This window comes from Athene cunicularia (genome assembly GCF_003259725.1).
Source record: "Athene cunicularia isolate RWA chromosome 3 unlocalized genomic scaffold, athCun1 chr3_part1, whole genome shotgun sequence".
NCBI classification, from domain to species: Eukaryota; Metazoa; Chordata; class Aves; order Strigiformes; family Strigidae; genus Athene; species Athene cunicularia.
This window is the reverse complement of record NW_020799097.1, coordinates 15,207,412-15,220,347: the sequence shown is the minus strand read 5'-3', so window position 1 is coordinate 15,220,347 and position 12,936 is coordinate 15,207,412. Positions and strand designations below refer to the sequence as shown.

The 12,936-nt window shown below is 39.3% G+C and overlaps 1 protein-coding gene across 2 annotated transcripts in view; it reads left to right on the top strand.

Moving 5' to 3' along the window:
• Positions 1-5,196: 5,196 nt before the first annotated feature.
• Positions 5,197-12,936, top strand: part of LPIN1 (lipin 1) — a 55,383-nt gene continuing 47,643 nt past the window's right edge. For both annotated transcript variants that reach the window (XM_026845450.1, XM_026845447.1), the window contains exon 1: positions 5,197-5,217. In XM_026845450.1, the coding sequence (XP_026701251.1) occupies positions 5,197-5,217 (21 nt within the window). The remainder of the gene's footprint in view (positions 5,218-12,936) is intronic.

Here is a 12,936-nt window from a genome sequence, read left to right as displayed (position 1 = left end):
AGAAAGAAAGAAAGAAAGAAAGAAAGAAAGAAAGAAAGAAAGAAAGAAAGAAAGAAAGAAAGAAAGAAAGAAAGAAAGAAAGAAAGAAAGAAAGAAAGAAAGAAAGAAAGAAAGAAAGAAAGAAAGAAAGAAAGAAAGAAAGAAAGAAAGAAAGAAAGAAAGAAAGAAAGAAAGAAAGAAAGAAAGAAAGAAAGAAAGAAAGAAAGAAAGAAAGAAAGAAAGAAAGAAAGAAAGAAAGAAAGAAAGAAAGAAAGAAAGAAAGAAAGAAAGAAAGAAAGAAAGAAAGAAAGAAAGAAAGAAAGAAAGAAAGAAAGAAAGAAAGAAAGAAAGAAAGAAAGAAAGAAAGAAAGAAAGAAAGAAAGAAAGAAAGAAAGAAAGAAAGAAAGAAAGAAAGAAAGAAAGAAAGAAAGAAAGAAAGAAAGAAAGAAAGAAAGAAAGAAAGAAAGAAAGAAAGAAAGAAAGAAAGAAAGAAAGAAAGAAAGAAAGAAAGAAAAAAAGAAAGAAAGAAAGAAAGAAAGAAAGAAAGAAAGAAAGAAAGAAAGAAAGAAAGAAAGAAAGAAAGAAAGAAAGAAAGAAAGAAAGAAAGAGGGAGGAAAGGTCAGTCTAGCCCTTTCATTAATGTAGATATTTGAAAATAAATCTTCTCATCTGAGTTGTTTTCTGGTGGGTGGGCTCCAGACTGGACTGCAAAGAGTGGTGAAAGAGGAAGAAGGGATTAATTAATACAACCCCACCCTGATCCACTCTGCCAAAGTGCTCCTGATGTTGGGAATAAGAAGGTGGCACTTCCTAGCATACAGCCTGCCCTCACGGCCTCTCCTTCCAGCCCATCCTCAAAGTAACTCTTCTGGATCCAGTGTGCACAGGTGGCAGATCGGTACCCTAGCTGGTTCTTGTTCTGCACAGCTGATTTCCTCTGGGAAATCCGGAGACTACAACCGAACTCTGGGGTAGGCATTTTTCAGGGAATGAACCCAGTTGTCCCCCAAATACTGCACCAAAGGCTGGCACCTCTCCCTGGGAGGTGGAAATGGTCCTAGAATTAAAAAAGTGATAAAGACTAAAGAGTGAGACTCACACCTCAGACTGTGTACAATAGGATGAGACAGCGATATATCATGTTCTGAAATAACTAGTGTTGTCACTGAGCAGTCAACTGCAATGATAGCTTCAATCCACCGTCTTGGTCAACAAAGCAGCAAATGCAATGAAACACACACATGCAACAAGAAAATGTAATTATATTAAATACAGTATTTGCATAGAACATGCATCTGTATTTCAATTAGTAATTTCAACTGCAAGAGTATTTCTGTTCAATTATTGGTTCAATAAGGCCAGTATTTTTGTTCTGCTTCTGAGAACAGAAAGGATAGACTTGATAAAACAATGGGCCATATGGAAAGAGATCTGTTTCTAATTCTGATGCTAGACTTCCTTTGTAATGCAGAGTAAGTCATTTAATCAGGGTGTATCTCAGTTTCTTAATTTGAAAAATTGAATTAATAACACCTTCTGGCCCAGAAGGTTGTTGAGAGACTCGGTATATTGTGTTTGAATAGTATGGTGCAATCTCTAATGGAGTGCTCAAGTGCAAGGTATTATTGTGAACAGAGAAGGGCTACATGCCAGACGTCTACTGTCTTTTCCTGATGGTACCACCCCGAACTTACTTTTCATGTCACCCACATGAAATGTTATTCTAATTATACATATAACAGAGTGTATGAGTGAGTGTAATGAACATTAATGGAACTCTTAAGAACCACACCTATCAGAACTGGGTGAATTTATTTCTGTAATGTCTGTTTTTCTATTTCTGATTCCTCCTTATTTGTTATTGTTTCATTAGCTGTATTTAAATGAGAGAAATTTCAGAAATGGGATCATTCATGTCTTTTCTACTTGGTCAGTAAGATTCCACAGGGTATTTCTGGGTGACATATAACTTGAGAATGATAAAGAGTAGAATGAGTTTGGTTTTTTATGGTGAGCATTTGTGCTTGAAAAATTATAAGATTTGAATATGAGGAAATATTAATGTTTTCAGAACACACACCACCAGCAAACCTGGCCATATTTGAATGTTAATTTTGCTAAACATCAAAGGGAAATATTTCAAATTATTTGTTCATATCATCATATTTATCAATCCTGTAGAATTAGTCCTTTCAGTATTAAATTTCACTATGGAATAAAAAGTAGTATAAAATGCAGTACAGAATTTCTCTTTAGGAATCCCATCATCTCCAGCAACCCCGGAAGCTTACCCTTTTTACTAGGCATTAATTTATGTCAATGTGTCTTGCAACTGTGGCTTCTTTAAAAATGAAGTCATTATTCACTCCTACTTCTGTGTATTCAGAAAGAGGTGACCACAGTAATTGTGTGCCACCTCAGCCTTGGGGCTCTGACTCTGAAAGCGCAGCCACTCTGTTGAGGTTTCTGTGCTGCCTGTCAGCAGTGCACTGCTCAGGGAATAAAGTCCTGGCTCTGCTATGCAGCCCCTGAACTCCAGGTTGCTTCAAAGGCACTGAAAGGTGCTCTTGTCCTACAGAATTGCTTTCTCTGTCCTACTGGATATTAGAGGTCTCCCTGTACCACGAACAGATCTAAGGATGCTGCCATATGGAAAGGTTTTTACCCCAGGCAGCAGAGTGGGATCACAGCTCTGCCTCTGTCCTCTGCACTGGGCGTCCTCATCCTGCAAAAGAATAAACAGAGCTTATTGTGGTCCATGCTTCTTCAGAGCTCACAGGGATTCCCTGTTTCCAAGCTCTCCCCATCCGACAATACAGATCCTACCAGCAGAGGATTAAATCCTCCTGCAAAAACCCTGGAAACAGATGGTAGAAAAAGAATATTGAGAACATCCCTCAGTACAGATAAAAAATGAGGATCACACAAGGGTAATGTGGCTTACAAAGGAATCACAGGAGAGGTATCCATTAGGGCAGCTGAGTTTCAAAGACCATAATTGAGGCCTGGATACATAAACCTCTGTGCATAGTTAATTAACTCTATTATTCCTCATTATTCTTTGTTTCTTTCAGATTCCATTGATGAAAGATCCTGGTTGGATTCGAAACGTCTGGACTCGCAATCTAAATGTAGGAATTTAATGGTTCATTTTCTGTTTTAACTCCAGTGCCTTAGGGCAGACCTAACTTGAAGCCTGGTGGGTCTTTGGGAAAACAGGACAAGGCAGTGGTTAACTCCTGTCCACTTCTGGTACCCAGCACAGCATGTCCAAGTGTCACCCTTTGGACACTGTGTTACTATATGTCCACTGTGATATTATTATTGCTATGAAAGGCTGGGTGGCTCTGTGAAACTGGTGGCCCTCACCTGTGGTCAGTCCTAGCAGGATAAGGATGGAAACAGCACAAAAATTTGGAAATTTGACATTTGACCTGGAAAATAAGCACAGAATCAGTAAACCTGTGGCAAATGTGAGAGATACAAGACAGGTCTCAAGCCAGGGAAAACATGCCCAGACACCCCTGCTGCTGCTCTCCTGAAAAGCAGAGAGTTCCTCTGTGAGGTGGTGGTCTTGGGACACAGCCATGAATTACACAAAGAACCACTCAGGAGAAGTAATGAGAAGGAAAATGGCACTTCCCAACCCAGTTATAGAACTGCCACTGCTGAACAACTGGTGAAGAAGGGAAAAGAGGCAGATCCAGGAAACAACCTGGTCATTTCCTCAGTGACTCTGGACTGTATTCCTCAGAGTGACCTGCTCTTACGGTGATGGTGGAGCAGAATATTTAGAGGCTGATGTGTTTGAAATCACAGGTAGGACCACAGTATTTCTACTCAGCACCAAGCAGAGCCATGCAGACACATCCTCTTGGCTGAACTATTGGAGTCACCGTACAGCTCTGTGTAGGTCTCACAAGAGACGTATTAGCCTGGGTGGAGTATAATGTTAGCATAGCTATACTGCTATCTCACACAGATCCCACTCGGGTGTTTCCGTACAACCTACACAGTGCAGTGTAGCATATATTCCATGGTTTACAGAGGAACCTTCCTGATCCAGGGGTCTATGGTGCCTTGCATGGAGCTTCTCAGTGTGCTAGCTGGTTGGTAGAGCCTGGCAGCTTTTCAGTTTGGGTCTGGCAGATGCAGGTCAAGATTTCCATTTTTTTTTTTTTTTTTTTTTTTTTTTTTTTTTTTTTATGATGAGTTTAATATCAGCAATGTCACGTAAACTGTACAGGTGGGTAAGTCAAAGAGGCAGTCTGAAATGAGGGAGACGTTAATTGCTGTTGTCAGGGATTGGTTTGGACACCAGTGCAGTAGCTGAGCTATGCAGACAGAAAGGTACCTGGAAATTCAAAATGCCAGTAAAATAAACAGCGAAGGAACTCCAATTAGCAAAGAACAGCATAAAATCTGAAAACACATACAAAGCAATAGTACAGCTGTGATCTTTCCAAACTTTGGGAACATTTAGATCTGCATTCAGGTGAGATTCTGAACTTTAGAGGAACATCTCCTGGGTAACCAAAATATGTCACGTGAACTTGTGCTGTAACTTCAAAAGAACTGAGGAGAATGCATCCCTGCAGTGAGAGATATACTTTAAGAATAATTAGTTTGTTTTATTTGGGCAAAATTTTTAATTAATTTTTATATATCGTTATTACACTGTTTGTCCTAGATTTCTCATAATGCAATACAGAAATACATGAAGAAGAGGAGGAGGAAGCATTTTGTAATGTGTATGTGCTATATTTAAAATGTGCTACCCAGAAGGGAGATCATGGGAAATTAGCAAACCACTGACAATAAAGAAGTCCCAAAGATGTTGCAGATGAAAGATGTGTTCACACTAAGCTGTGCCTATGTCTGTACGGACACGTTAGCAGTATGAAACAGAAAGTGAGAAACCTATATCAAATGGAATCTGCCACATGAAGCAGAATTACACAGGATAAATTACATCTGACCTGAACAAGGTAGATGAGCAATAAGCATGATCCCAACCCCATGCAAGCAACATGCAAAACATGCCGGGTGAATGAGCTGGGCTGTCACCTAGGGTTGCAGGAGAGGGGCATCTGATACCACCGGGATGACTGCACAGGGAGGCTTTTCTCTTTGTGCCCAGATTGCAGTGTGGGGGTGGGCATGGGGAAAAACAGGGTGTTTGAAGAGTTCAGATCAGAAGCAGACATGTACCTTGACATGACTCTGAGCTACCTGTGGGTATGACTTTGTTTTTTATTCTGTTAAATAGAATTATTTTCTGTATTTTCTGACCAGGCCTTTGTCTCTTCTTGTGTTACAGCAGAACTTGATACAAAGCACTGCCTGCTTGCCTGTTCTTAGCCTTGCTTTTTTAAAAAAAAAACTTCACCTGTTTGAAAAAATGAGCAAGACCCTTTGCTTGTGTAATACAGAGTTCACTGGCTTCACTGGGATTATTTTGCTTTGTGTGGCCTGACACTTTTCAGACTCTAAACTCATTGGGATGGGAATTCTCTTCGCGCATGATATGCTGAACACAATGTTGCTGATGTGCAAATAATAGTAGAACAAGCTTATGTTGCTTTTGTGGGCAGAAACTGCTAGGTTTGTTCATGGTATGTAGATTTGTCTGCAGTAGATAAACTGTACAGTAAGCTGTAATGAGAGTAGCAGAAATGAGGCAAAGTCTTTGATGTATTCTCAGATTTGCATAATGGAATATGTAAAACATACAGACTGCCCTGACCAAGGCTTTCTACCCCATGAACATGCTGGACCTAATGAAACAGATTCCACTAATTTCACTGAAGTAAATGATATGCTTTAGGAAAAAATGCTTTGTTTAGGAAACACCTCTGGCAATTTATGAAAGAGGGATAAATGATTTTCACAGCAGTTAATTCTTGAATGCAGCCATTTTATTAAAATAACTCTGAAACATGATTTTTTAAAAAAGTTTTTATATGTACGTGCAAATGCTCATAAGCTTTTTTCAAATTATGGACACAAATACATGGACAGATTTGACCCTCATTGGCTTTTATGTAAGGGCAGGATCTAGAGAATGATACATAGAGCAGGTAGAGATTCATTTACAGTATTTTAATACTGGACTAACTAAAATAGTTTCAACTTTCTCAGATCAACATTGAATTAGATTGCCTTACAATGGATCATTGTCTCTTAAGAGCCATTCAAATACCTCATCCATTCTGGCCAGATTACATAGCCATAATAACCCCCCTTAAAAACAGGTGTTTCAGTTGCAAAAACTTTTGTGCATTTTAAACTTCAAGATTCTTTTATATTTCAGAGTCTTTGTTCAAATATTAATATTTGAATACTGAAACTTTCTGTTAGGGTAAAATTCTAGTTTTGCTCAGCTTTCAACACAACTGCAAAAACCAGAAAAAAGAAATTCTTCCTTGCAATCCACAGACTGTAGTTCTTCCATTAAATACTTCATTTTCCAAATACAGATTGGCTGATATACTCTTTGTCACAGCAAACCTAAGTTTAGATTTCCAAACAATTATTTTGAGACTAATGGAGGTGAAGTGCTGTTTAATTGCAGTTCTAAAATAACATTTGTTACTATGTTCAGGGATTGTAGTGCTATAGCACTTCTGGAGAGACTGCACACATTTTGACACCAAGAATATTTTGAGGGAAAGATTTACTGTTAAGTTACCAGGGATACCTCTCCAGCTCATAAAAATTTGAAGATGAAACTGAAATAAAGTACTATTTTCATGATTTTCCAAAGCAAATTACATCTATTAACTATATTAGCACTCCAGATAAAAATGAAGCCAGTTCCTCAGATTATGTCACATGGATATGCATGTCCTTACAGATGTAAAGAAAGATGGCAGGTACAAAACTGAAATAAATGACAATGTTCCTGCTTTAACATACCTCACTTAGAGGTACCAGTGAGAGTTTTATACAAGTCCTCAGCATAAACCAGGAGAGTGAGCTGCTTAGATAAGAGAAGACTGCAGAAAACAGCCTTATTTACTGATTAATTGTTCAGGATTGATGCAAGTAATTAAAGAGAATTTATTGTCCTGTGACTGAATGTGCAGAATTTAATTCTGTGTCTCAACTTGTTTCCAGAATTTCAACACAATCTTGATTGTGAACTTTATCAGTAACAGTATTATGAGAACAAATCAGCCCCCACACAGTAAGATTGTCAGCTCTGACAGTAAGTAAGGTTGAAAAGATCATTTGCTTAAGACAAATATATTTTTAAACATTATCATTGTTCCATACAGTTCAAATTTTGCCTGAAGAAATTATTACCACAAGCATTCAAGGAATGACTGTACTTTAAATCCAGAACAAGCAGAGTCCTTGATATAAACTGTAATCACTAAATCCCCAAGAATGGAATTGTAAAGAAAATGACCCTAGAACAGGTTACCTCAAACAGTACCTCACCCATCCCCCTGAATCACCTGATACTGAATCTAGGGGTTAAAGATCAGAGAGATCTGAAATCCGTGATGCCAGATTAAGATGTCTTCACAGCTCAGCACATGAGAAGGAATGAGAAGACAGTGTGGAAAGACCTGAGGGCCAAAGCCCTTGAACTGACTTGCGCCCTTATGCGAGCCTCACCGTTACAGAAAGCCTTGTGGAGGGGAAGCAGAAGACCTTCAGGTGGAGGAGCAGGATCCACACTGGCTACACAGGCTGAATTGGGAAAAGTGGAAAAGTGCCCTTTTAAATGATACACACAGATGTTTTTTAAAAAAAAGTCCTAACTCGGTTACATTCTACCACTTCAAATATTCAAGAAAATTGTCAGTGAGAGAAAAAAATACTAGAAAGGGGATGGATTTTTTTTTTTTTTTTTTTTTTTTTTTTTAAGCAAAATTAATAAAATAGGGCTGAAGAGGGGGACTTTGAGGCAGAGCTTGCAGAGGCCTCCTCCATCCATTCACTGGTGGGGGAGAAAGTAGACAGGGTCTGCTTCTTCTGAAGACTGCTCACAATCCTCCATCTGCCTCTTTCTTGAGGGGAGATTAAAACCCTTTTCAGTCAGTTTATGACAGCCTGAACTAATGACAGTACCTGAGATAGTGCACAATTTTCTAACTTCAAAGCCAAGTAAACCTGCATCTTGTAACTACAAGCAAGGGACAGAGTGCCCCTTCATTCACCAGAAGCCACACAGAGAACAACTACTTTTATATCCTGGTCTGCGCAAATGTGAAGAATTTTTCTGTCACAGTGAGAAGCACCAAATATTATTTGGTAACTTTTATTACAAATCTGATTTTAGACACTTCACTGTTTCCATAGAGTTACATAATGAACTTAAAGCTGAGCAATGTTAGCACTTATTGCTTAGTCTACCGTAAGAAAAAGCTTTGTACAAAATGTCTCTTGATCTTCTTATTATCTTAAATTGGCTATAGCTGTTACATCTTTGCTAGCTACAGGAGAGAGGGACTAGTTTGCATAGTAAGGAGGTAACAATACAGTGAACTAATCAAGATGTGCTACTTTACAACCCGTGAGCAATAACTTTCAGAACCTCTTTGCAAGGCTTATCCAATATTGGTAGGCAGTCTGGTGTAGAAATTGCAGACGTGAGGCTGAGAGGAAAGCAACAATCTTCTCAACAGAAGAAGTTGGTTTCCAAATATCTTTTCCTCTTCAGGATTAAGATTACTATTTTAGTTTTCAAGAGTTACAGGAATAATAAAGAAAAGGTTATACTGTGGGAAGTAGAGCAGCTTTGTTTGAAGTTCTCAAAGTGTGTTTTGTACTATTTTGTTCTAAACAAATAATGTTGATGATCCTGCTTTTGATTTGCTGTGCTTTGAAAACAGAATTCTGGGCAAAAGCTTTGCTAGTCATGCATAGATTTACTGGACTGATGAAAAGCTAGGTTTTGGGTTGGAAAGCCTTTCAGTCCAAAACAGGGTGGAGGGGTTTTCCATGGAGTGGTGTATTATCTCTTGTTTCTTGTATGTGTGTGGATTTAAACATCAGTATGTATTTTGCCTGAACAGAGTACAGGTCTGTGTTTGAACATGCCTATGCAGGAATTCCAGGCTCTGGCTGAAGAAAGAACATGTTTATTTTACTGTTATATCCTTAATCTCATACACTGTGATAGCTTTGCTTTATCAGGGCTCAGGACTTTCTAAGCTTATTTAGGAGCTCAAGCTTGGTTATTTACAGATTTGGAGCTAAATTACTTTCTGATGAGATTGGACTGGTACAAGTAGACCTCCAGCAGGGTTGATATATTTAGCCTCTCTTGTTCCTAATTTAAATATGCCTACACTCTTTTGCTTTAGCCTTGTTTGGATCATAGCAGTCAATAGCTGTCTCTGTTTCTCAGTAGCCAAGTATTTTGTAGTTGAGGACTGAATTTTAACTGTGGAAAGAGCTGCTAGGATATAAAGGAAGCATGGAGGTTTTCATGTTTTTGCAAGGCTGGATGTGGATCTAGAGGGAACAGAAAGGCTCTTTTGAGAACCTTCATCATTGAGACTTGTTATATTCTGAAAAGGCAAAAAACCTTGTCTGGTAGTTTGTTGTCCACAGATTCCCTTTTGGAGACTATATTGGGGGAGGGAGGGGGCAGGCAGGGGAACAGTGTATCTGTCACAAAACCAAGTCCAAAAGTACTTGGTTCCACATCAAATTTGGTTATACAGTGCAAGCCCTGATGGCATGAGAGCTGATAAGCATGTTATTGTTACAGATGATAATTTTGGTACATGACCAGTGCCTCCTGCCCTGCCTCTAATTCCAGCTGCAACAGTTTCTGGAAAATTACAAACCCACATTTGATCATTTGGCAAAATAATAATCTCAGTTTCCCCTCTCACCTGTTACTCCCCTGCCTCATTGATGACTTAAACTTCATAGTACTTCTGATGACATCACAGTGCTCCTGAGGATGATGTCATCATCTCACCTGTTAACAGTGAGGCCAAAGAAGGAAAATAAGAAATGATGTCAGAACTGTATTGGCTAACATGTGCAACTGTGACAATTATAATACTTACTCAGTGTAACCGTATGCAAAGCAAAGTTCAGAAGCAGAAGTTGGCAAAGTTCAAAGAGCTCAGGCACGTCAGACTTGATGGCTGGTACAGGCCAGAAGCATCTGCCTAGATATGACACATTGAACACACTGCCCAAAGCAAGATAGTTTCAGATGGAATAAAGTCTGTCCTGTATGGCTTTATGTTGGACAAGGACGGTGTTCTTTCTCTTTTAGAAGTTGTTTACTAGGATCTTCAAGCACCTGATCCTGAAACAGCAGGAACATCTGATCCCAGGAATAGAGACAAAGCAAAACCAGCAGGACAGACAAAACTGGCAACATGTTAAAATCAGGGGGGGGGGGCAACTACTTACATTTTTTAAAAAAAAGTTATCAAATAAATCAAGCAGTAAGAGGCAGATTAAATGCCAGGATTTACACGCTACAATAACCAGCACTACTGTGACTTCAAATGAAGGACAAAATGAAGTACTGGGTAATTGGACTTGAAGGGAAAAGAAAAAGAAGGGGAAAAAATAATGCAAACCATACAGAGAATTCAAATTATCATGGGTAACTCTAGGTACGGTATAAAGATACCTACTTATATTAGGAGAACTATTCCTTTGTTAAGATGGTGGGATATTTAATCAGGTAATTACAGAATCAGAGTCCAACTATTTTCTGGTGTTTACACTGGAAAAAAAACTAGATCAACTCTTAATTTATAGTACCTGAGCTACTCTGAGTTTAATACTAATATAGAGAATGTCAGCACCAGACTCCAGAGCCATCTTTGCTTATGAGTTCATTATAATTAAAAGCTAAAAGCACAACTTTCCTTTTTACTGAATCATTTTTACATGCACAGTGTGTATTCATTAACATTTGCACTCATTCATAACCCAGGTACTATATGCCTGAACGTGAACTCCAGTTTTAGGGAAGGGAAATGCTAGACATTACTGATAATGCATTAAATAATTAACTTATTGGAGTGAGTGGTTATTTTGCTCACTGGCAACATACTTGCCAGGAAAATCTAGTGTTCCAAGCTAGAACTGAAGGCCTTTTCTTTTTTTTTTTTTTTTTCCCCCTGCATGAATTTACGTAATGCTCTCTAGGAATCTGTTCCTGAGTTTTACTGAACTCTTCTGTGCTTGTAAACATTTTTTTTTAAACCCAGTTTTATTAGATACAGAAGACCACACACTTACTTGTATTTTCATATTAACTATGAGCCTAGATCACAGGCTAGAGCTCCACTGTACCGGAACTGTGCAAACATGGAGTGAATAAGTAAACTACAAGCTCTTTGGGACAAGAATCAAGAGTTAGGTATTAATGGATGGATATAACAGATGAGCAAAGAAGTGGAAAGCAAAAATTTCATGAGCATGTCCTTCAAAAGTTTGTGGACAGATTTAATTCAAACCTTGAGAAACAAACTTGGGTTTCCCAACAAAATGCCTCCAGAAAGAAACCTGTCACAGGAAATGCTACATGATTTTTCTCCTGTGGAAATGACACTGCCAGGAACTGTTCTCTTGCAAGGGCAGAGCATGCCTCCTGACCGTACCCCCACAGCTATCTAGTTTTGTGGGTAACTCCAGATTACATTTTCAGAAATGTTCCTGACCACAGTGTCCTCCAAACTCCGCACTGGGCAGAACCAAAACCACAGCCATGACTATGCTAACACTTGGATGGTACAGATGATTATGTACTAGTGCTTGGTCCTCTACATAGATGTAATTGGTGAGAATAGCTATGAGCTGAAGTGCAGCACAAAACAAGTAAAGATTTCAGAATCAGTTGGCAGAGGTTGTTCCAAAGAAGTAATCTGAGGGACACTGCCCTGCACCATGGTCACACCATCAGTGAGAACAGAGTAAAAAAGCACAGAAGGATGGAGATGGTGCCCTGCTGTTAACGGAAGCTTACTGTTGCTGTGCCAGCATTTGGCACTTTCTACAGCATCTTGTGTGTATCATGGCTATATTTACACTGCTCTGTAGGAAGAGAAAACACGATCTTGCACATGGAACCATTGAAAATGTAGAGCATTATTCTGTGGGTTATTTTATGTCAAGCAGCAGATGGTCGGACATGATGAATAACTAAACACAATACAGTACTTCCAAAGCTGAGGCTCTAGCTTCTGGATTTCTGAAAGAAGCAGAGAAGGGTGGGTGTTGTTGAGGCTGTGGAAAGACAGTTGTTTTGATTCAGTGTGTTATGATCGTGGGTTTATTTTCATATAGTAGTGAAAGACTGTAGTGAAACAGGAGCAGTCCTGGACGGTGATAGCTGGAGGATACCACCCCCTCAGAGGAAACACAATCCAGGACCATATTCCACACGAATGTGGTGGGCAGAGCACTGGTCAGGATCCACAGCCAGCACATACACAGCTTCTTGTATTTACATCAGGGATGGATTATTTACCAGCACGTCTCATTGCCTTCTGACTGCCCACTGACAAGGGTTTAGATACAATATGTATGGGAAACGAAACTGAAGGTATTTCTGGACTCAGTTGCGTACTGTTTTCTCTTAGGGATTAAGTCAAGAGCCTTGTCTGCTATGCCTGGGCAGAAACTGTCTTCAGTGACTTTTTAATTCTAAAATCGAGGTGAACTCATCAGTGTAGCTGTCTAAGTGGGAATGGAAGAGAACAAGAAACAGGGATTTGAGTCTGTGAGTGTGCCACAGGCCCTGTCACCTGGAGATTCTGTTGTAGTTGTGCGCTGTACAAAGACTAGCCAATGTGGAGACAGAGTTAACAGAACTGCAGGAGAAAGATGTGACGCAGAAAAACAGTTTGAAGAATTACAGTTGGGTGAGTACCTGAAGGAGATTGATTGACAGGCGGCTGAACAGGAGCCAGCAGTGTGCCCAGGGGGCCAAGAAGGCCAATGGCATCTTGGCTTGTGTCA